General features: G+C 41.7%; 1 protein-coding gene across 1 annotated transcript in view; it reads left to right on the forward strand.

Moving 5' to 3' along the window:
* The window catches only part of SCFD2 (sec1 family domain containing 2), a 150,448-nt gene that overhangs the window by 10,392 nt on the left and 114,601 nt on the right, over nucleotides 1–25,455 (forward strand). Inside the window, exons 3-4 of the mRNA XM_053404446.1 lie at nucleotides 7,871–7,998; nucleotides 21,136–21,311. Of these exons, the coding sequence (XP_053260421.1) occupies nucleotides 7,871–7,998; nucleotides 21,136–21,311 (304 nt within the window). The remainder of the gene's footprint in view (nucleotides 1–7,870; nucleotides 7,999–21,135; nucleotides 21,312–25,455) is intronic.

Raw genomic sequence — 25,455 nt, forward strand, 5'->3', positions numbered from 1 at the left:
TATATAAAGAAGCAATAAAAGCATCATGGATTTTTACCCTGTACCTATTCCTTTGTAGCTATGAAGGAAAAGGAATTGCTGTTGACTAGTATCTATATTCCCATTTGTACCATAATTTATTCATCTTGTTCCCCCCCCAAAAAAAATAGACAAACATAATATTAACTTTAAGGAAAAGGGTCAGAAAATGGCTTCCTACATACAAACGCTGATTTGCAATGAATTGATCTTCTGTGTAAGGGTCTTTTCTTTGTATGAAGGTCCCCAAATCGTACCACCCTTAAGAAATCATACATTACTTGGAATGCAAAACACATTAGTGGTAAATAATGTCATCTGAAACAATATTTTAAAAGAAGTCCTGCAGTCCTGACCTGATATATGTGATGTTTTTATCTTGAAAATCTTATTTTCTCTCAAAGAATTAACAAGAAAAAATTAAATATAAGCACTTTTTAATCTTAAATATTGTTATAGAAATGGGGGGAAGGGATCCCTCTAAACACTAGGAACAAATAAATACTAGGATTTTGATTGGGGATGGACTAAAACATGGGTAGGCAAACTAAGGCCCAGGGGCCGGATCCGGCCCAATTGCCTTATAAATCTGGCCTGCGGACATCAGTGTGTTTTTACATGAGTAGAATGTGTGCTTTTATTTAAAATGCATCTCTGGGTTATTTGTGGGGCATAGGAATTCGTTTTTCTTCTCCCCCCCAAATATAGTCCGCCCCCCCACAAGGTCTGAGGGACAGTGGACCGGCCCCCTGCTGAAAAAGTTTGCTGACGCCTGGTCTAAAACATAAACTGCAGGGCTGTGGCGGAAAAGGAATTTCTGGCCTACCTATTGCAAACCAGTCTGGCTGGCTGAGGGAAGGGCAGGCCTGTTAGCATTCCAATGGAGAGCCATTGAGGGTTAGCAACTCCTTGCTCCAGCTGTGACCAGAGACTAGAGATTTGGAAGGTTGCCAGGGTAGCTGCTCTGGGGGAGGGCAAGGGGCTTCTGGGCCATGCTGTAAGATCTGGACTCCCTTCCATGCAGACTGAAGGTATAAATATGTGAATAAACCATATTTCTTAAAGCATGACAGTCTCCGTCATGTCTTCCATTCTCCAAAGGGACACAGACCCTGTTTGTTCTCCAGTGACCCCATGCGCTCTGGCCACTGCTTGGCAGAGAGAGGGGGCAGGTGCCGGGCTTTTGTAACAATATATCTGTGCCAAAAATTATCTTGGTGCACAGCCAGTTCCCATAATGCCATCTCCCAAACTAGAAAAATATTTCAAATTACTAGGAACTAGGACTGAGCATGTCTCTCATATTCATTATTATCAGTGTCATATTTATAGGCTCTGGACAGCCCAATGTCTGGGATTCCTCTCACCCTGGAAATAGCTGTATGCATACAGGATGCATATAGTCTGCCTTTATTGCACATAAATTTAGATGTACTGGTTAAACAGCAAAATAGTTACATCTGGTCAGTCATGCAGGCTTATAAACAGTTGTCCTGGTCACAAGTAATGAGTAAAAATTGCCTTCAGATGATTAGGCAAGGAACAATGTTTCCTTTTTGTTCATTTAGGCCTCAGATAACTAGCTGTGGTATGTGTAAGGTAAAGGTACCCCTGCCCGTACGGGCCAGTCTTGACAGACTCTGGGGTTGTGCGCCCATCTCACTTAAGAGGCCGGGGGCCAGCGCTGTCCGAAGACACTTCCGGGTCACGTGGCCAGCGTGACAAAGCTGCATCTGGCGAGCCAGCGCAGCACACGGAAACGCCATTTACCTTCCCGCCAGTAAGCGGTCCCTATTTATCTACTTGCACCTGGGGGTGCTTTCGAACTGCTAGGTTGGCAGGCGCTGGGACCGAGCAACGGGAGCGCACCCCGCCGCGGGGATTCGAACCGCCGACCTTTCGATTGGCAAGCCCTAGGCGCTGAGGCTTTTACCCACAGCGCCACCCGCGTCCCTGTGGTATGTGTAGGCAGGTGAATTTAACTGAAAAGCTGAGGTGATTAATTGCAATCTATGGCTGGGAATTTTGAAAAAGCATGCAGTGAATAGAACAACATTTCTCTTACATTTTGTTGTTGGCATCCGTCTGTCTTGAGAGACTGTGAAGTTTGCCTCCTCTTTGGTCATGGAAGGTTTAGCATCTGCCTTCAGACCAGTCCTGGGATGAATAATCTGAGTTAGTCATGCACAGAAAAGTGTGTGTAACATCTGACTGGGGCACTGAATACTCTGTAGTTGTTGATGCCATGATAGCTTTATGCCTCAGATTATGCCAGCAATGAACTAATTTGAGTACATGATCTTTGGATGTGGCAGTTTCTTTTCATAGATGCAAAAAGTAGGCTATGGGGGGGGGCTGATACTATTTCTCTGCTTCTAGGGCTATATATCTCTAAGCCTTTTGGCATCTGAATCAAATAATAATCTCTAACTTTTGAGTATTTGCCAAGACACACAGTTAAATTGAGTCTAGAGCAGATTACGCCATCAAAGTGGCTTGAGGAGTTGGAATGGAATTGAGGAATAAGCTTAAATTGCTCAAGAAAATGCTTACGTTCTTTAATGTTGACTGTCTGGCTTTTAAAATATGCAACTGCATGTTTTGCTTTGAAAAATTATGGGAATTTTAAATGCCATTAATCCAAATGAGGATAATGCTCTGTGACTAGGAAGCTGGGAATTGTTTGCTGTATCAGATTGTATTTATTAGCCTAAGTGGGAGCAGTATTGTTGGATATTTTCAATCTGTTGTTCCTTGTGAAGGAGTTGCTTTATATGTGAGAATTTTCTACATGAGCATATTTCTTAAACTGGATACCAGCATAGGTCATAACCGTATAAGTCTATACAAATTAGTAAAAGGTAAAGGTACCCTTGCCCGTACGGGCCAGTCGTGTCCGACTCTATGGTTGTGCGCCCATCTCACTCTATAGGCCGGGGGCCAGCGCTGTCCGGAGACACTTCCGGGTCACGTGGCCAGCGTGACGAAGCTGCTCTGGCGAGCCAGCACCAGCGCAGCACACGGAAACGCCGTTTACCTTCCCGCTATAAAGCGGTACCTATTTATCTACTTGCACTTAGGGGTGCTTTCGAACTGCTAGGTGGACAGGAGCTGGGACCGAAAGACAGGAGCTCACCCCGCCGCGGGGATTCAAACCGCCGACCATGCGATCGGCAAGCCCTAGGCACTGAGGTTTTACCCACAGCGCCACCCGCGTCCTCAAATTAGTAGCCCTTAGCAAATGTCACTATCTGTTTTCTCACACATTCAAGAACCTGAAAGGGAAGGCCTGTTATCATTTATTTATCCTACCTTTATATTATTGACTGCAGGTATTCCTGTCACATATGCACGATAAATGATAGGCATTCTAAGGCATTTCCCCGAATGCATGATCCCTGTATCTATGGCCAAGGTCAGGGGTGTGCATGATCAGTGCCAAACCATCCCCATACTGAATGCAGTGGTTCTGCAGGGGCACCTATTCATGCTCTCTTGAATGTGGTGGAACTGTCCCTGAGATTGGAGACACTTATCAAACAAGGTCTCCAACCAATTGAGCAGGCATGAATAGAAGCCGCCACAAACCAACCCCACACAACACTGGGAAGTTGAGGGGGGAGGCAATGTGTGAGCGGGCATTGGGGGGACTTGGGTGCATGCCTCCTGCCACACTTTGAGTGTTGCAAATACCTGAGCACATCTGAAAAGTACCGGCTGGCCAGTATTAGAAACTCAGATTTGGCTAGGCGCCAAATGGCTCCTTGAGTTACAGTTGCCAAAACAGAATGCCTAGTTGCCATTTTTGGGCCAGGTGGCTTGAAAAATCATACTTTCCAATCCGACTTTTGGTTCTTGAAATTCATTCTAATTGTCCAGATAAAATATAGATAGAATAGAATAGAATAGAATAGAATAGAATAGAATAGAATTCTATTCTGTAGGATAGAGTTCTACAGGATGTATTGCTAGTGTGTGAAAACAGTCAATATCCAAGGATCTCCAGGCATTCACCTCCAGATGGTGGAGACACCAGACGCCTTCTTGACTTGGTCGCAAGTGGCCAATAGACAGGTATAAAATTTGCCTGATACCTGGCAACTTTTGAATGCTGCGGCTGACACACTGCCTTCAACTTTTCCCAAGGGCTGCTGCTATGGTCTTCCTCTCCCCTTGAAGACCTTCTTAGTTTCTGCTTTTAGTGACTTCATCTTTAAGGTGTTGGCTCCTTCATTGTCAGCTGCCTTCTGCCAAAGGGATTTCTCAGGTCCTAGCCTCTCTCTGGACTTCAGCCACTTTAGTCCTGGCTGCTGCTGCTGCTGCTGCTTTCCACACCACATTATTTGCCTTGCCTCTTCAGAGTCTCTTCTTTCATTTTTCAAAGGTTTTCTTCTCAGGCTCTTAAGCAGTGCTGAGTCTAACTTTCCAACCAATTACCAGGCTCTCAGTGAAATTCTGAATTTTGGTTGGCCTATAATTATGACTCACTATGTTTGAATGGAATGCCCAGTAAAGGACCCATCACTTTATGAATAAACTGAAGCATATACAGTGGTACCTTGGGTTCCAAACACCTCGGGTTACAAACACTTCGGGTTACAGAGTCCGCTAACCCGGAAGTAGTACTCGGGTTAAGAAATTTACCTCAGGATGAGAACAGAAATCACGGAGTGGTGGCGTGGCGGCAGCGGGAGGCCCCATTAACTAAAGTAGTACCTCAGGTTAAGAACTGTTTCAGGTTAAGAACGGACCTCTGGAACAAATTAAGTTCGTTACCAGAGGTACCACTGTAAAAATCTATGTCCTCCAGCTAACTATTATAACTGTAACATCACAAATTAGATAGTATCAGTTTTTTTGACACACTATAAAACTGACCCTAACACAATGTATCTCTCTGGCTTCAGTTAGGCATGAAACACCAGTTTTGTCCCACTACACACAGTTAACAATCTAAATTGGTTTTAAAGGATAGTCAATAGAGCATGAGACTCTTAATCCCAGAGTTGTGGGTTCAAGCCCCACGTTGGGTGAAAGATTCCTGCATTGCAGAGGGTTGGACTAGATTACCCTCATAACACCTTCCAGATCCACAATCCTATGATTCTGTGACAACATTGATACAGTTTCTAAACAGGGCCCCGTATCTCTCTTTCTCCAGAACCACTGCCTACTTTACATTTCATTGGACCACAGTTCACTACTTACTCTTCTGCATTAAAACAGAGCTGCACTTTATCTTGAGATTAGCATTTCCTGTTAGCTCCCAGCAAACTCCAACTGGCATTTGTTCGAAACCAGGATATATGCATGCTTAATGTTTCATTTCAGACAGAAGTCATGTTGGCAGCGGACATGATTTCAAACTCAGACCAAGCTGTAAACTGAGACAGCATCTCTGTCTGCAATAAAATAAAACAAAATCCTTAAAATCTTGAACTATTCAGCATTGTTTACTCAGGATGTGACTTTAGGAGGAGTCCCTTTCTCAGGAGCCTGCCTGGGGATTTTGGAGATCACTCTGAAACATGATCTTTGAATGCTTTGTGAGTTGTCCTATCATATTTACTTGGAACCGAAGAGACGAAGGAAAGCCTATTAAGAAGCCAAGCTTTCTCGGGTGTCAGAATTACAGGCAATCTGATCGAGCAAAGAGTGCTGATGCCCTGTAGCAAAAGTTGTGAGTCTAGTAATCCACACACAGCTTTCAAAGGTGCTTGCTTGACAAATAGTCATTATGGGTAACTCTGATAGTGTCAGTATCCTGTTTCAGGGCATTGGGGGCTGAATCCAGGTTGTCAAAACTGCATGTACTGTCCATCTGTTTTGGTGGTTCCACATACTCTCACCAGTGTTAGAAACTGGCATATATAAGCTAATTGCCAAATGGCACCTCAACCCTGGGTTACAGTCGCTACAATGGAATGTCAAGGCACCATCCGCACATGAAGCTTATTGTTATTATTATTTATTTCATTTCTGTGATACTTTATATTTTAAAGGGTGGAGGGATTTCCAAACGGTTTACATTAAAACATCAAATGAACGAATATAAGGTCATGCGTGCTTTCTCTTTGAATTGTCTCCAAAACTCATAAAAGCCCTGGTCCCAGTTGTGTGAATGCCAGTTTTTCTTGGTCAAGTTACCATGTATGCACTCTGAATAAGCTCAGGCACATACTTATTTGTTCACATTTTCCATGCCTGCCTTCAGAACAGACTCTAGATCTGAGATTTGAAGAACGCGGGGAAGCAAGCAGTATTTGTGTAGAACCTCATCACTTTGATCATATTGAGAAATCTGATGAATGTTAGTGTGGACTCTAGCTCGGTTGTATTAGGAGACTAGCAGCAGTATCCTGCATGGAATGTGCGGCTGCTGTTGGCTTCAGAGGTTGCCTACTTAACAGGGTATATTAGTAGACAACCCTTGGACCTAGAATTGCCAGGTCCAAATCTGAAAGCTAAGTCCGTCACTAGAAAGCATTGTGGTGGCAGGGCAGGAATCTCAATTAACTACTCTCTTTAGCTACAAATTTTATTTTTGTCCAAAGCCATTTGTTTAGATACTACTCCTGGTGCTATCCTATCACTTGGCTAGACAGCTGAATCTGTATATAGAAATAAGTGTGTAGAAACAGTGTCTATCTCCTTTTCCCCATCTTTTGCAAGCAGTAATAAGTCTACAAAACATCCACTTTTGATATTGCAAGTCTTCAAATGTGCCGGTTTGTCATATTTTCTACTTTGCTTTTAAATAGAGTCTGCTATTCTCAACATATTTTTAAACAATTCCCAGTAGCCTTGCAAAGCAAACCTACAACTTTGGGAAGAAATTGGCTTGTAAAGAAACAAAAGCTGGGGAAGGAAATCATTGCCCTCCAGGACTTTTAAAATCTATATTAGCATGACTTGACAATAAACGTTTGTCTCTGCCAAGGAGCTTTCTCATGGGTATTGAGTTTTCTTTCTTTTTTGTTTTAAAAGTTATAGTTCCATGCGATCACAATTAATATTGACATATTTGAGATATAGAGCACTTTTGTACGCCATTCAAGACTGACCCTGCATAAAGTTATGCCTTCATATATAACAAAAAATGTATGTCCTCATGCAGCCCCCATTGGAGGCTTTGTAGTGCCTCAACACAGACCTGGATTTGCACAAAGTCAGGGGTAGGCAGGAGAGCAAAAGAGAAGACATGTTTCACAGCAGCAGTGGCCTTGGCATAGTACCCTTTCCCAACTCCTTTATTGCTGTACTGAAACCTTTTCTGAAACCACTGCTTTTCCTCTCAGTGTCCCTCCCTCGCTTGTTGTACTTCAGTGAGCTTTATGAACGAGGTGAGATTTAATGCAACACCTCCCAGCTTATCCAGATCCACTTTCCATCAATGGCCATATGAACGTTTACTTAATATTCTGCTTGTATCAACGGCTTCGCAAGCCCACCATTACTTCTGAACCCCGCGAACAGCTTTTCATTTCAAAAGTATAGTACATTTCAGAAGAAAGTCTACTATACTGAAACTGTTGCTGTTTTTTCGTCATTAATATTCTCAGTGGCTTTGGTTGTTTGCGCAAGCCACTGCTGAACTATTCTCTTAAAAATTTTGTGGTAACAGAACCAATTAAATGGATAACCGGTTAATATAACAAGTTACCAAATCAGCCCATGTATTCTTAGTCTGAAGAGAGAGCAACCCTTTCTGGAAAAAGTTGAGCTTTGTTTCCGTACTTGAAAGTAAATAGGCTATCCACGTTGTAGAAATCACTAAGCTCCAGTCCGTTTGCTTGATTCTTAGCAGATGTTTGGTGTAAACCTGGGTGCTTTTTTTCTTTTTTATATATAGTGATCCAGCTGCTAAATCTCTGTGGGAGTCCTTGATGAATTTCAAGCAGAAAGAAGCTGTGATGGAAGCCAGGAGACACCTAGTGGAAGCTGCAAGCAGAGAAAATTTGCCAATCAAAATGAGCATGGGTAAGTAAGCCTTGGAGCGGGCCTGTGCGTACTCTTCATCTGCGTCCAGCCATTTAATCAGTGTAGCTATTTCTCAGACGCTGATCATTCTGAAATCATTTGTCTTTAAATAAATCTGAGGTTGTTAACTGCGGTTTGGTGACGAGCCATGTGTTTTAGCAATCAGTTTCTTTGGAGCTTGGTGGGTTATCAATCAGTGTTTTGAAATGGATTCAAAATGTTACGCAGTTGTAGCCTGACTTACAGGCTGATAATACACTCATAAAAATATACAATGTCACCTCTTGCCTTTAATGCTTTGTAGTATGAGCCTGGGGACGGAAGGGGTTATTCAGAGCCTTGTTCCTGTGCCCAAAAAACTGCAGTTTTCTCAGTTTCCACTTACGGCTGTGGCATAGCTCTCGTCTATTCTGTATAGTGGTACCTTGGGTTAAGTACTTAATTCGTTCCGGAGGTCCGTTCTTAAGCTGAAACTGTTCTTAACCTGAAGCACAACTTTAGGTAATGGGGCCTCCTGCTGCTGCTGCGCCGCCGGAGCATGATTTCTGTTCTCATCCTGAAGCAAAGTTCTTAACCCAAGGTATTATTTCTGGGTTAGCGGAGCCTGTAACCTGAAGCGTATGTAACCTGAAGTGTATGTAACCCGAGGTACCACTTTATTGCTTTCTTTGCCTTCAGTATCATGGGGCAACCTTGTATATCATATGGGCAATGTTGTATACGCCTTAAGCAACTAGGAATTCAATGCCAGCAAGTGAATAGGCTGACAAAGCAGGGATGGATTGTCCCAGGCGGAAGGTCATTTATCTTATCTTGCCTTCTAAGAGAATAGTAGCATCCTTCTCCTCCTCCAGTGGTGTTGCAGCATTTGCTGGCAACCGGGGCGTGTGCACACACAGAGGCGGGGCATAGAGGGGGAACAGAACCCATCGCACCAGCCCAGCCCTTGCTGCCAACACCCCCAGGGTGCGGAGAGTTCACAAAGCCTGCGCGCCAGGCCAGCCTGGCTTTCACTACCAGAGCCAAGGGGAACTGCGTTGCACCGCCTGTGCAGGGAGGAGGCTGGCTGACGCAGCCCTTGGCAGGTGAAACTGCCCAATGCTGGCCAGGGGGCCATTCAGCGAGGGGGCTAGGGGTGCAGTGGCGAGCTCCAGCTGGGCTCCAGGGCCCAGAAACCCCCAGCGGCAGGCAGGGCAGGGCAGGAATCCCTGCATGGGAGCCCTCTAAAAATCGTATGCCCAGGGCTACAGCCCCCCTACACCCTTGTCCTCCTCCATATCCAGCATAGAAACACAAGCTACTTCCCTCTTAGCATGCTAGTAATTGTTTATTTCTCTGCAGCCTAATTATTTTTGTAAGCTTATTCACAAGGCTGAAATGGATACTTGGGGCACCATCTTGCTGTGGTGGCAGATGGACAGGCAAGTGCCCTGTGCTTCCTGTCCCGTCCCCCCCAACAATGTTGTGTTCAATATCTGCTTTCCCCCGTCTTTGGGACATAACATACAGTGGTACCTTGGGTTAAGTACTTAATTCATTCCAGAGGTCCGTTCTTAACCTGAAATTGTTCTTAACCTGAAGCATCACTTTAGCTAATGGGGCCTCCTGCTGCTGCCGCACCGCCGAGCAAAATTTCTGTTCTCATTCTGAAGCAAGGTCTGTAACCTGAAGCGTATGTAACCCGAGGGACCACTGTAGTCTCAACAGAGCTCCTAGGTGGAAGAAAAGCAAAGGCTCTATTTCAAATCTAGTGTTGTGAAAAAACAGGAAGCTGATCATGTATGCATCCTGTCCCTGTATCCCATGCAAGAGCAGTGCATGAACATCTCTGCCTTCATGATACAGAAAATCAGCCTGGGACTATTTCCTGACAAGTTCTTTTGTTAAGTTAAGTGGTCTGTAAGTACCGTTGTGTGTTTTTTTTTGTTTATTTACCACTGAGTGGGAAAGCTGAATAAGTGAAACACAGGTGTAACTATTTCAAGTTTGTTTGTGCCTGTTACCTATTTTCTGAATCATAAGCTCATCTGGTATTGACGATTTCATCATTGTTTAAAAATATGAGCCTTAGTGTGTATGCACATATATATGTTCAATAAGGAAATACTGAGTGATTGCTTTAAGATACAGTCGTACCTTCTTTGGAACCCGAACGTCCAAAGCGGCTTCTGCAGCTTCCGATTGAGTGCAGGAAGCTCCTGCAGCCAATCGGAAGCCATGCTTGGCTTTCAAACGTTTTCGGAAGTTGAATGGACTTCTGGAACGGATTCCGTTCAAGAACCAATGTACGACTGTACTGTAAGTATAATGCAAAAGAGTAGACACAGGCAAGTGGAAGCATACATTAAGGCATAATTATTTCAAATAAAATGTAGTAATCGCATGCTGTAATTTAGGTGCAGGTACAGCTGCTTCAAAATAAATTTGATCTTTCCCCTTTCCATGTGCAAAATTTGCTGTCTGAGGCTGCACAACCAGGGTCCACAATGGTTAGGCCAAAACTTCATTATGAGCAGTATTGTGTTAACTTTGTTATCTGAAAGCATTTGTCCCTTGAGCCAGTCAGTAACTCCTTGTCCCTAGAAGACTGGAAAAATTTAGGGTGACTAAAGAGTTGAGTTGCCAAAGGGCAAGGGCATGTAAGTTACCCATATTAGCTCATCGCTGCTTCAAGATAGCAAATGCTGGCTTGTCTTGTATGATCTGAAAGTGCCCTTTAACTTCCCCCCTCAGCTATCGGTTGCTGGAAAAAAATCTCTTCACACATTCAGGAAGGACAAAGGACAATTGCAAGCCAATGATGGTTTCAAGCTTCTTTTTAGCATGTAGATATTTTAAACTTGCTTCAGTATCTAAATCCAAAATGTAGCATTAACAATAACAACAAAAACAACAACATTTCTCTACTGCCTTTCATTTGAGGATTACAGGGCAGTTGACAATACGAAAACACAAAAATACATACAGTAACAAACCAAACACTACCACCCAGACAGTTTAAAAGATTGTTTAATTAGTCAAAGGCCTGGGAGAAGAGGAAGATGGACATTAAGCGTGTGCAAATTAACCTCAGAAGCTGCTGGAAAATCAGGGTCCTGATTTATCATTATAGCAGGAGTCATATGCAAGTGCCAAGGCTGAATAAAAAGGCTATTTTTTCCACTTTAAAGACCTAAATATTATACCAGTTTTAGGAAAACTCTTGTTAAAATTGCCCTCAGGCCAGACCACACCTGAACAAAACACTTTTTGTTACTGGGTGGGTATATGTGGTTTAAATATGCACAGTTCACTTAATTCTAATATTTTTAAATAATCATTTTTGGTTGTTTTAGTTTATGTGGATAAAAAATACAGTGAGAAGGTCCAGAATTCTTCACATTCTATTCCAGGCAAAGAAATATATACTAAGCTGGCATCTAAGAAGAGAAATACTTCTTTCTCGTTTTCACAACTTGGGGTTGAATATAGCACAGTAGCACCATGGCTGTCAATCATCATAGGCCTTATTTATGAATACTTCCTGAAATATTAACAAACCAAAGAGAAAAGAAGATGCCATGGTCAGGAAACCATCGTCTCCTGAAGAGGCCATCAGTGACATAAAAAAAAAGTTTGTAATTTGCTTGTGTTGGTATTAAATTTTAAACTGTCTTGGCAGAAAGATGCTGCAAAGCACCTTAAATAAGCAAATAAGTAATGTTTGACAGGATATAATGCACCTTTATAATAAGGCAGTGAGCCAAGTTCTCCCCAGCACCACCATTAAGGAGGAAGTGCAGAAACAGTTATCCCAAGAAATTGCGACGTGAGTGGTTGTGGATATATATTGGAGAACTCACTTGCTCAGTTTTCCTGAGCAAATACTTTTCTTGTCTGAGTGAATGTGTGCCATATACTCCTATTGAAAAAAATGAAACTACAGTGGTACCTTGGTTCTTGAACTTAATCTGTTCCGGGAGTCCTGAAACTGTTCGAAAACCAAGGCCGGTTGGCTGCAGGAGCTTCCGGGTTTACGGCATTCAGGAGCCAGCCTATTTGTTCAACAACTAAGCCGTTCGAGAACCAAGGTACCATTGTACTGTATTTGAGCCCACCATTGTATTTGGCTTCCATAGCACTGGTCAGCCTGACCTCCCCTGAGAGGGTGTGTGTCTTTTTGAGTGCATCGAGACCCATTGTCCCTTGCCAAATGCAGAGTCTCTTTCTTGGGCCCCTGCCCATAATAACTGACATTTTGCTGTTATGGAACACTCCTCAGATACCAAGATATCTCTATGACGTACATAGAGGATGCTTAGTTGGATATGAGATTAGATTAATGTTTGTTGTTCATTTCTTATGGGTTATACCCAACTATGTCAACCAGGGTTGATGGTTGAAAGTCCATTGATTTCCTTTGAGTTTACTCTCAGTGCATCTTAGATGGCAAACATATTAACACCCTGCCTATTTTTAAAGAACTCAAAGTTGCTAATAATAATAATAATAATAATAATAATAAAACAGTATGCAAAACATATACATCAACAGTACGTAGAGTGTTTATGCAGAAGAGCACTTAGTGGAACATCAGAGAACTGGAGGGCAGAATTATATACACCTTTACCCTATTCTAGTAAATATTCTGCTAATGTCTGCTTTCTTGTGTTTTGGATATATGTTAAGCCACTTCAGTTGGTAGGCAAGGTATAAATACTACTAAATAAATAAAGACAGCCGTCATGAAAAACAGCATATAAATATAAATCAATTAAATAACAAACAAACAAAACAGCAATAAAGGAATAATAAAAAACCAAGTACTTAAACATTTATTATTTCAATGCAGTATCCATCAATTCAAAATGTATATATTCTTTGCACTGGTTTAGACAAGTAGCAAAATGTAACTGTATTTTTAAAAAAGGTTTTTATAGTGTAACATTCTTTCTAGTGTCCAAAAGGAAGTCAGGCTTGTTGAAAAACAGGCCTCTTATTTTTTTGTTGGGTTTCTTCTTCTTCTTCTTCTTCTTCTTCTTCTTCTTCTTCTTCGCCTTCGCATTTTAACACACTTGAAGATACTGGGTTCCAAAAGAAAGTTCTATTCTGCTTCTAGCTTCCTGAAACAAAGGAGTGTTGTTCCTTCAGGAGAAGTACCGCTTCTTCTTTCCCCAATCCTCACTTCCTTTGCAGCCTCGCTGGTGATCAGATGCATATCTTAGAAGGCTTCTGAAAGTGATGGTTCATGATGCTTTTGTTTAAAGCTTTGCTATTAGCATATTATTTGGCAGCAAAAGACACTTTGCTACAAATGTCCTTCTGTGGCTTCAGAAATGGCCTGCCTTGCTTGGCAGTTTTAACAGTGGACAGTAAATCTAGCCTGAGCCTGAATCCCTTTATTATCTCCCTTTATTGGCATGTTGAATGATGAAAGCTGAAACACCAGGAGGATAACAGAAACAAAGTGCTCTCTTCTGTTACTCTAACCCTCCATTAATGGAAGAAAGCCCTCTCAGTTCTTCCCTAGTAAACTATGCAGAATGCGACCTGAAAGACGAAAGCATCTCATTAAAGAGCACAAGGCAGACCTAGCCTACAGAAACAATATACCAGCACAGCATGCTTTGTGAAAGAGGTTGGGATAAGGCTACTGTAAATCCCTTAAGTAGTTTGTAACTATCTGGCATTTTTTTTAAAAAAGGGGGGGGACCATCAAAGGAAATGGCAGATTTGTTAGGGGTGTAAGGTATGCCTGAACTTTGTCTGCAAACATGAAAGAATATCCAAGATATGAAAGAACACAGCAATATGATCACCTCTGGATGTTATGAAAGGAGAGAAATGGGAAGCACAAATTCCTTTTGCCTCCTGTTCCCCCATATCTTTGTAATGCTTGAATTGGAACTTAAGCATCTTTTACTTACACACACACACACACACACACACACCTTTCACAAAACCTTTAATGTTGGACCACACCAGTCCTAATGAGAGATACGCAGCTTCAAATATGATCATTATAAAGAAGTTTTCCCTATTTGGTGGTGCTCGTCTTTTCCATCATCTCATAATTTCTGAGGTTTCTGTGAAGGTGAAATAAGACGGTGCAAGCAAGATGTGGTTGCCAATGAGGCAGCTGTTCTGTGTTACTTTCTTTCTCCCTCCATGACATCTCTATTTGCAGCCTTAAGGGCTAGGAACTGCCATGCCTTTAAATCAGAAATTAATTGCTCAAGAAGACGAATTCTGCACCCAGTACTATGTGCTGCAGCTTCTGTTTCACACTTTCGCAGAATTGCGGAAGCTGGTATATTGTGTAGTTATTTTTAAAATATGAAGTGGTTTATAAATGCTTTTTAAAGAATGGATGGGAATCTATTAAGGTTGATGCCATAAACACACCCTTCTCCATAATCCTAATCTGAAGTGCAGAGGGTGTCCATGAGAGTGAGGACCTTTATAGTGGTGACTTCCTCTGCCTATTGAATTTTTTTCCCTGGGGAAGCTTGACTGGTGCTCACACAGGCTAAGACTTCTTCATTCTTCCAGGCCCTTTAAGATTTTGATTTAAGTCCCTGTGATCAGGTTGGTGGTTTTAACATATGTATTGGATGGCTATTTCTGGTTCTGTGCTGAGTATGGTGTTTTATTGTGCTAGTTTTGTATTTGGTTTTATTGTGGATTTTTATGTAGTATATTCTCCCTGTTGTGTTCCTATTTTTTAATTTTAAAAGGGGTGGGGGTGGGGGGACTTCATCTGGCCAGTGGCCTGGATCCTGGGTTTCCCTGCTCCCAGTGGGCCACTCTTTACAGGTATAATGATTTATAATTATAATAATTTATTATTTATTATTTATACCCTGCCCATCTGGCTGGGCCTCCCCAGCCACTCTGGGCGGCTTCCAACAAAATATTAAAATACAGTAATGCATCAAACATTCAAAGCTTCCCTAAACAGGGCTGCCTTCAGATGTCTTCTAAAAGTCTGGTAGTTGTTGTTCTCTTTGACATCTGGTGGGAGGGCGTTCCACAGGGCGGGTGCCACTACCGAGAAGGCCCTCTGCCTGGTTTCCTGAAACTTGGGAAAGGTAGGGAAATTAATAGCACAGCTGCATCCAATGGGCTTTCTAGGCCCTATGTTTGCTGCAGTGCAGTCAATCCCAGCACCAATGGCCTTGTTCACATTGCCATTCAGCTGATTGCTGGTGACATCAAATCTACCATGCTTGTGAAGAATCAGGAGTGCACTTTAAGGCTCCTGACTGTGTGTGGGCCAAATCTACCTGTTCCACTCCTTATGTCACATATGTTGTCAGATGTGGGGCATGTGGATGTCATACCCTCCAACATTTCTCTGATGAAAATAGGGACATCCGATTCTTATTTTACTTTGTATATACCCCACCCATCTGACTGGGTGGCCTCAGCCACTCTGGGCAGCTTCCAACATATATAAAAATATAATAAAACAGTAAACACTGTTTTAATAAAACTTCCTTATACAGGGCTGCCTTCAGATGGGTTGGATAACTCCATACCCCCAACATTTCGCCAATGAAAATAGACATGTCCTGAGGAAAAGTGGGACATTGCAGTATCAAGTCAGAAACTGGGATGGCTTCTGTAAATCCAGGAATGTCACTGGAAAATAGTGACACGTGGAGGGTCTGGGTTGTGGTTTTGAGGAAACTGCCTTGAAGGCCTTATTAGGCTTCAGGGCCAGAGGTTCCATTTATTTGGCATCTCATAAGTACAAATAATAAATGCTGTGCTGGATTTAACAATGCCAGTTAATTTACAGCGGTGGGAAAATAACCATAGTTTACTGCTGAAGAAAAGCATGGATATTGACTGATGAAACCGAAGGAGATCCTTAAGCGGTCTTTGGATTACAATCTATTTAGGCATTACACACAGGATGGAGGTAGGGTTTCTGTAGGAATAAGGGGAAATTACCATCTTTAGTGGCATGTCCTTGGAGGACGAGGGAACGTTGTTCAGCTGGATGTGATTCGTTGGCCTTAGTTCAGATACCTCTGATGCCGCTTCCAGCTGCAATAAAGCACTGCTTGTCTGAAGTGTATAATCTTGATGTGAACAAAAAACTGAAACAAAAATAGGCGTACTGTCATTAGATTAAATGTATGTACTGACAGATCTGTAATACATATTAGGTTTGTGTCTCTAGCTAAATCAATTTTCACTTACCCTTATAAACCACGAAAAATTAGAACCAAAATACTGTTACATAAAACCTGTGTGGAGACATTTACAAGCCAAATATGCTGGTAGTATGTTATCTTTGCATATTAAATTATGGCTGGCACATGGACACAGAAACCTTACTTTTTCCTGCAACAAGGGAGTTTGCTGACAATGGTCTTTTTGTTGGCATATCTTCCAACAAAATTTTGAGACTGAAGATACATCAGGATCCTAATCTCAGTGTTTGTTTGTTTTAAAGATAGAAAATGGAAATGCTCAAACTCAAATTCATATCTAAGTATTTTTACATGTCTAGCTGTGGATATATATTTTTAAATAAAGCTAATCTAAGAATAATTAAAGGGAAAGTGTATTGATAAAGTGTTCCCTATACATTCCGTATTCAGTGATGTAATTTTACAAATACATTAATTTTAATCCAATATTTGTAAGTAATATTTACTTTATTGGTTTTGTGCTCATTTTATGTTTTTTTTATCCCCTTGTCAAAATGCAAATATTATTTTTTTGGTTGTTATACTGATGGCTGTCAAGTGTTTCCATCTTTAAGGTCGTGCTGTGCTCCAGTATTACATACAGTGGTTTCAAGACCTACCAAAAAGGATCAAGTTGTGTTTCAGATGTGTAAAAGGCAAAGGCATTTGTTGTCAAAAAACTTGTGAAGAATTATAGAAAAATTAATAGACACTATTTTATTAATCGGTAATCCATATGCAGTAACTTGTTAATAGCAACAGCAAACCCATATATTACTTTTCTTTGTTACTTGCATGATGGAGGCATCGTGTGATTCCTGGGTTGGGGTACAATCCTGGTCTCTGGGGTCAGGCTCTGTCTCCAAATACCTGCATGTTTGCATGGTCATCTTGAAGAACGACTCATGCCCAAGCTTCCATGCAGTTGGGACACTCATTTCCATGTAACTGTGTGATAGTATTTATTTACTATATCTATAAATAAATAAAAAGTCTCTCTTCCTCACCTTAATGAACTCTCTTCACTACTTCTCCTAACTACAGTGGTTCCTCGGTTTAAGAACAGTCCGGTTTAAGAACGATTCGGTTTACAGACTTCACAAAACCGGAAGTAGTGTCCCGATTTGAGAACTTTACCTTGGTCTAAGAACAGAAGCCGAACGGTGGAAAGGCACCAGCAGCGGGAGGCCTCATTAGGGAAAGTGCGCCTCAGTTTAAGAACTGTTTCGGTTTAAGAATGGACTTCCGGAATGGATTAAGTTCTTAAACCGAGGTGCCACTGTACTTTGCAGTGCTCCTGTTCATCATGTGACATTCCTTGCCAGCATTCTAAAAATACCAGAGTATTACAGTAAGGGGGCCAGCATTACTGCACTGGCATCTTCTGTATGCAGAAGATTCTGCCTCTTAGGTTGCATGCCAGTGCCGAAGCTTTCTAAGGATTTAGAGCTGAAGCATGCGATCCAAAGGGCCATTGGATGTGACTCTCTTGTGGAATGTATGATTTCAGAATGCAGGTGGGGGGAATCATATGTACAAAACATCGTGACAGGGTCAAAGAGCAGGCTGGCTCCATAGGAAAGTAAGAGAATAACGAGGAGGTGAAATTGTCCTTGACAACTGAAGTAAACAGAGATGTAGAAGTGAATGTGAGAAACTCCAGACAAAGCTGACACAGCTAATTGAGTCCCAGGGTATATGGTCTGAAGGGGCATGAGCCCACCATCTTGCTGAAACTTAAGTGGGTGTGATTTTTCTGGATGTGAGTTTCTGGATGGGTGACTAACTTGGGAACAACATGTAGACTGCCTTGGGTTCTGTGACAGAACAGAGACAGGATATAAATGTAAGAAAAGAAAAGAAACAAATAATGAACTGATACACCATGTAGCAGCTGATTACAAAAAGGGAAAATCCTTGAATGTGTTTACACTTTAAATGTCTTGGAATGCAAACCCAGCCCTACTTACCTGGGGTACTGACTAATGCCTAGGTGTGGTTTGGATTGTGTTGTTACTACTTAAAGAGGAGGAAAAGAATTCCAGCCACCGAGCTTAGTCAATCCAGCTAAGGATTGGCTAGTGTTGCCAAGGAGTTTGTGTGTGGCATTTTTATGCTTTTCTTCCTACCATGTTTTCCCTTCTGAAAACACTTATTCAGTACTAGTGCAGAACCAAAGTATCTCTGCCCCTGGCATAATTGCAGCATAGGGTAGCTCCATAAGAGGCGGATCTATGAATCATCACCAGTAAGTCTCTACTTCAAATCTCATATTAGTTGGGGACTCGGTACGTAGATGTAGACAAGCCACACTCTTTCAGCCTTAGCCCCACATCTGGGAATTGGGTACGGGGACCATAACACTAACCAACCATCCAGGGTTGTTAGAATTATAACAGATAGAGTGTGAGAAAATCTTTGAACACCAGAAAGTGTTATATGAATCCCAAGTATTGTATTTTTTTATTATGGTATTCCACAGAGTTATTCTGCTTTCTGCAGTCTGGTTTGCTTGCAAAATGGAGAGGAACATAAGGAATCACTTATTGTTGATTGTCAGCTGAAAGCTTGGGGACCTCTGCAATTGAGCATCAACAAAAGCTGAACTGAATTTACCATACTTGGCCGGACTTGTATCCTTAGGAAAGAGGCCATATTCAGTTCCTTGAAGTTTACTCCCTATTAATTGGTCCCCAAAGAGATAATTAACTCGATGCATGTTCCAAAATAAAATACCCCATCTATTCAAACACCTTCAGCATTGATGGAGTCTCTCTTTTTTGTCACCTCATTCATCTGTAAAGTCTGGAGGAAAAGATCCACAGTCTTCTTTGGGATACTCAGTTTTAAGAACATGACATTTTTAGCACTGATCAATCAATCAATCAATCCTGGAGCACAACGTTTTCTTATAATAATGCTTGTCCTACAAAACTACCACAGCCTTAATAAAAGGCCATACTCATGAGATGTTTTCAACTGTGGTTTAAGTAATCTGAGTACAATGTGCATTGTATTAGGGATTATAAGTCTGCATGTATGTTTTCAAATGCACCTTTCACAATATACTTAGTCAAAAAAGCAGAAAGGACCAGACACCCCACCCCCATTTTCTTTGAGTTCTTTAATGTGAAAAACCACAACCTACCTCGTTTCAAAAATGTGTGTGCCCTCTGCATCTGGTAGAGTCTATGCACATTTTGTACTTGGCAACCCATGAGTGTAAAGTGTCTCTTGTAAGGAACGTCCCTTAAATAAGTTTAATAAAGCGGCCTGGAACAGGGGACAGAGAGAGAGACTAAAGCAGTGTGAAGTGAGGACATACATTTCCACAAAACAGAAGGATTGACGAGCACATTAATATAGATGCATAAGGAAGTGAGAAACTTCAAATTGTGTTAAGCATCTATTGTTGTCCTTCATCCTCTTCAATCTGGTTTTAAGTCCTTGCTCTTGGCAGTACTTCAGGAGGATTAATAAGGCTTCTAGTTAAAATCAGGCTTTTTGACTTCACTAAGCTTGGAGATGGGTTACAATATGAACACAGTTTATTGGGCATTGCACCAGCAAAGGCCCAAAGTCAAATGCTCTAGGAAACCACAGACCATGGTGTTCTTCTCCAGTGAACAGCATACTGCAAATGACTTTTCCTCCTAACAGTGGGTGGTATCTTAAGGTTTATGAAATTGAAAGCTATTTTACACCTTCTCTAAATATAACGTTTTTGAGACGAAAGTGGGGGGGGGAGGTTTGCACCTTGTGGTTTTATCTGTGATGTGTGCATGAAACAGATTTTGAGTAAGTAGCAATAGATCATTACTGCTAAGGGTGAAAAAAAGGAGAAATCACTTATTGCAAAGCATCAGGGTTAATGTTTTCAGACCACTATGTCAATCTGCATGACAGCTTTAAAGGAAATAAATTATAGCATGACTGGGAGCTGAATGTTTAGTCTGGCTGCGGCTGCATTTTTAGCCTTTGTGGGCTCAGCGAAGGACCCTTTTGTCAGCTTTTAGCCATGCGAAAGGGTTGGCAGCTTGAAGCATGTGATATTTTGCTGGCTTTGCCTTGATGTTTTGCAGAGAGTGCTTTTTCTCGTGGAAGGAGATGTGTTGGAAAAAGGAAACTAAACCCAAAGATGTTCATCTTCTCATGTAAGCACGAGAGCTGCTGTAGAACGTACTGAGATTTGGAATGGATTTTTGCACAGACCTTTGCAACGTTCTGCTAGCAGCTTCTTTCTGCTTGCCAAGAGTTCTTTGGATCCCACCTATTATGTTGCAAGGAAGGCATTTCCGAGTTCTGCCTCTAAAAACTCAGTTTGAAGCTAAAGGGAAAACTTGCATGATGCTGGCCCAGCAAGGAACGGTGTTCCTCTTGCACACTGATGAAATTAAGAGGGTGTTTTTTTTGGGGTGGGGAGCGTAATTGAAATTATGTATTTATTTTGATCCAGTTGTTCGAGAAACGTTAAGTGGTAGCACAATGCGTATCATGAGGGCAACAGATGGGATCACCAAGGACACAGGGACCCTTTGCAGGGTGCATATTTTGCCCTTCCATATGAGTGAAAATTGGGCACCCATCGTTTTCTTTTGTTCCCTACCCACTACAACCATCAGATTCACACAACAAATGCAGTGGCAGTTCACAAACATCTGGTTTTGGTTGACTGTGAGTTCCAAAAAGAGGAGACATAGGAGAGTACACACCAACTTTCATACTGCTATGTTTATATGTGCATGTTAATTACCAAAGTTACTATTCCTGGGTAAAGAAAATGATTGTGAATGGGGTGGGGGTGGGGGGAGGCTTGTGCTGAATGAATAGCTGAGAAAAGACTTTGTCTCTTACTGGAGCATAATGCATAAGTATTGCTCGCTGTTGGTAACATTTGCTCCTTTCATCTGCCTGCCTGCACACTGTTGAGAAGTGTCTGCAATTACTTTCACAGGGAGAGTCACCCCTGAGCAGCTCAGCTCACATATCCAGCTCTTCAAAAAGAAATTTGAGGCCATTGAGAACCATTGTGGGCTTCTGCAGATTGCGTTGGCTGTTGTGCAGACACTGAAACACCCTCAGAGTGCCAAATGGGACAATTTCCTAGCCTTTGAAAGGCTACTTGTGCAGGTAAGATATAATGTGAGATTTTTATGTCCCTCCTTCTTTCCTCCAAGAAGTTAACAGTGGCACTTTTTAGGTAGGCCACCATCAAGATTCTAGCCAGGCCCCCAGCCTTTGCTTCCATTAAAATCTGTAGATTATGCTCTAAACTGAACTTTCTTAAGTTTCCTTGAAGTGGTTAGAACAGTTAAGCATGTGCTTAAGTCTCACCCATGTAATCAGAACAACTGAGGCTGTAATCCTATAGAACTGACCTATAGATCTTTGAACTGACAAGAGCTTACTTTCAAGGAAACATACATAGAATCAAACTTTTTAAAAAGTTGCCCGGCTTTGGCAAGATTGTGCCAATTGTATATAAAATATGGTTATAACACTTGTAATTTTATTTGTATTAAAAAAGGAAGTACAGGCTCAGCACTGTGTGCAAAGTCCGCTGAAAAAACAACAGCACTGTGTTGAACTAAATTCTGAGTGAAGGAAAAAAATGCAGAAGAAGAAAAAGGGCAGAAGGCAAGCAAACATTTTAAAATATACATTTTGATGGTTAGTTGTTACCAAGTCCTTTCTTAATCATACCCATCTCAGGATTTATACCCATTGCCTCCTAACCTTTATAATAGGTTTGGAATTGGAGCCAAAGCAAACTTTCCTTTCTGGCATTATAATTGTTTCCTAAGTACACATTCATTTGCTGCAGTCAAATGACAATTATTTTGAATTGCATTATCCATAAGGCTTGCAATTTTCTGAACTAGGACACAGAACCCTATTTCTAGCAGGCGGCGGGTTGTGAGGAGGGAAACTGTGGACCTAAGGGAAAACAAATCTGAGTTTCGAAGTTCAATGCTCGGAAAGCATGGCTGTCCTTAGGGAAAGAATCATAGCTTTGTTGCAGAGGCTCAGAACCTGGCCTCTCCAGGTAGACCTGAGAAAATCTGCTCTTCTGAAACCATAGACAGTCTCTGGCAGTCAGTGTAGACAGTACTGAACTCAATGGGTCACTGGCATGATTCCAGCATAAGGAAACTTCCTATGTACTGAATCATAATACATGATGCCAGCTTTCCTTTCTTTAGTCGTTTAGTCGTGTCCAACTCTTTGTGGCCCCATGGACCAGAGCACACCAGGCACTCCTGTCTTCCACTGCCTCCCGCAGTTTGGTCAGACTCATGTTGGTAGCTTCGAGAACACTGTCCAACCATCTCGTCCTCTGTCGTCCCCTTCTCCTTGTGCCCTCCATCTTTCCCAACATCAGGGTCTTTTCCAGGGAGTCTTCTCATCTCGCGAGGTGGCCAAAGTATTGGAGCCTCAGCTTCATGATCTGTCCTTCTAGTGAGCACTCAGGGCTGATTTCCTTCAGAATGGAGAGGTTTGTAAAAGGCGAAAGATTTATACGATCTGAGGTGAAACTTTATCTTAAAAATTCTTGTAAAATTACTGAATGCTAAAATGTCATGGGTAAAGCATAACAGATTTGCAGCGATAAATGATTGGACAAGAGGAAAGAAAAGGGTTAAAGAAAGGAATTAATAAGTAATTCAGACCAGGGGTTGCTGAAAAAAGTTTAAAACAGGGATGCAGAAAAGGGAGGCATGGGGAAGTCGTTGAAATTGGGTATATGAAAAAAATTTATGAAATTATACAGGTTTATATGTTTGTTTGTCAGTGTTTGTTGTTTGTATTGTCTTATATTATATGTTGAAAAACCAATAAAAATTTTATAAAAAAAAAAAAACAGAATGGAGAGGTTTGATCTTCTTGCAGTCCATTGGACTCTCAAGAGTCTCCTCCAGCACCATAATTCAAAAGCATCAATTCTTTGGCAATCAGCCTTCTTTATGGTCCAGCTCTCATTTCCATACATCACTACTGGGAAAACCATAGCTTTAACTATTGGCAAAGTGATGTCTCTGCTTTTTAGGATGCTGTCTAGCTTTCCAAGATTCTTCTTTTCTGCAAGGTGTAACGGTCTGCTTAAAGTCAGAACTGTGCAATAAAGACTCTGATACATTTCTCTCTCTGCTTAAGATTTTTTTAATACAATAAATTGCAAATCCACTGCACTCCTCTAAATGTTAGCTGCTGTTATATAACGGTACATCTAGATTAGTCTTTGACCCTATAGTGCTCATGGGATTATAATTTTATAGGGCTGGTCAGTATGTGCTTCCTGAACTTCCCAGCCCCATTCTCAGTCTGCAAATTTGGGAGAGACAATATGTGCATTTGAGGGAGATGGGTTTAAATAATATTCCTTTCTTTAATGGGGGAATTATGCTAGAATTAAATGTTGCTCCTAGGGGCACTTCTGTCATCCCCCCCCCACATTAAACATTTTAGAACAGAGACAACATAAAATATCACAAAAGAACAGCTCAAAGCAATTAAATGGCTGCGTACCACCTCCTGTTAAGATGAGCCACCCGCCATTTTCTCTAGATTAAGCCTTATCCAGTCCATTCCAGCCTGCAGACCTCTATTCAGCATGTCTGCATTGGATGAAAATTAGTAGAGTCACTCCAGCATATTGGTGACCCCCTGGATGTCATTTCATGTAAAAAACAAACATTTCAAACCAAGTAAAACCCTGTAGCACAAAGTCCACAGGGTACAACCATACCCTATTTTCATCTCCATGAAACAGTTTACCAGGCAAGAATGAAAGCACCAGAATGCTGTGTCTTCCTCAGGTCTCATTATGAACACCTGATCTGGAAGCACACCACGGTCAGTGGTAGTAGCGTCACCCAACTCCCAGTTCTTTTCTCACTAAAAGTTATCCAGCAGGTTGACCAAGGCTGTTTTGCTGCCAAAACAGAGATGGATGCCAGACTGAACTGCATCCAGATCATCAGTGTCATCCAAGAATTCCAGTACAGCCACCACCATTCAAACACCTTGCCTAGAGAGGGAAGATTTATGACCTGTTGATAGCTGTTGCAGACTTCTGGGTCCAGGGGTGATTTCTTAGGAATATCAGTTGTTAGCAGCAGGGACCACTATTAGCAGGGAACATGATGATCTATCTGAGAATCCTAATACAATGTGTCATGGGGAGATTTAAGTAAGGGACAAACGCATTTGCTCACTGATTTTTCCTCCATCTGTGGGCTCCTTCTCCTCTCGTACACCATCTCCCGATGCATTTTATAGACTCTGCAGTTTTCTAGATTAGGACTGCTGCGATAATCTGTGCTTCCTAAAAACGTAAACTTTCTGGAAAAAAATTCATAGCTCTCAATCAGGAATGGGCAACCTGTGGTGCATGCAATTGACGTGTCGCACGCAAGCCATGCAACATGCTAATCTGTTGTTGTTGTTATTATTATTGTGCGGTGTGCACACATCACGTGGCATGTGCACATCACGCACACGTCACCGCAGAATATTGAGCTCTTTGTTCCAGCTAATACCCCCTTGCTGGTTATATTGGATCACCCACTCAGCCAAATTATAGCATATGGGAGAGAAACTAGATGTACTAAATAGTTTATATGGTGACCTATTTAATCTGATGTCTTGCAGAGAGAAAAAACATATTTTGTGCAGATAGACACTCTTAAAAGGCAAGGCATTTTAAGGATCGCCTTGAGAGAGGAACAGGTTTACACAAGTTGCAAATTGCTGAATATCTGCAAGGCATTTTTGAATGATTAGTATCACAGATTGATATTACTATAGCCAACTTTAGAGGCACACCATCATCTTATAAGGAAGAGGCAAATGTGTGTCACATCTGGTGAACGTCTAGAGACTTTCTGAAAAACATCATCACATTTTTGCGCTTGGAAGTATGCACTAATGCCCTTGAGTTAGCTTCTCCTGCTATGAATGTTTTGAAATTGCAAAACTTCCAAAGATAACAGGAACATGTTTCACATAATTGGGAGCGATTGCTTTGCGATGGATGTCCTCATGTGTTTTTGTATCCCAATGTTGGTTGACATTTCGTGCCTTGGAAATACATCATGGATGCCATTCTTGTGTTTGTGGAGGGACTTTAGCTGCTTTCCCTTTGACCCGAAGAGGAATCAGTTGAGCTAATGCTCCAATCCAAAATTCATTGGGCAGGATCCAAAAGAGCAACTTCTGACCAGGCCCAAGGGTTCGCAGAAACCCAGTGGAGTTTTTGAGTCCTTTTCTTTCA

Source organism: Podarcis raffonei, chromosome 9, assembly GCF_027172205.1.
Source record: "Podarcis raffonei isolate rPodRaf1 chromosome 9, rPodRaf1.pri, whole genome shotgun sequence".
NCBI lineage: Eukaryota > Metazoa > Chordata > Lepidosauria > Squamata > Lacertidae > Podarcis > Podarcis raffonei.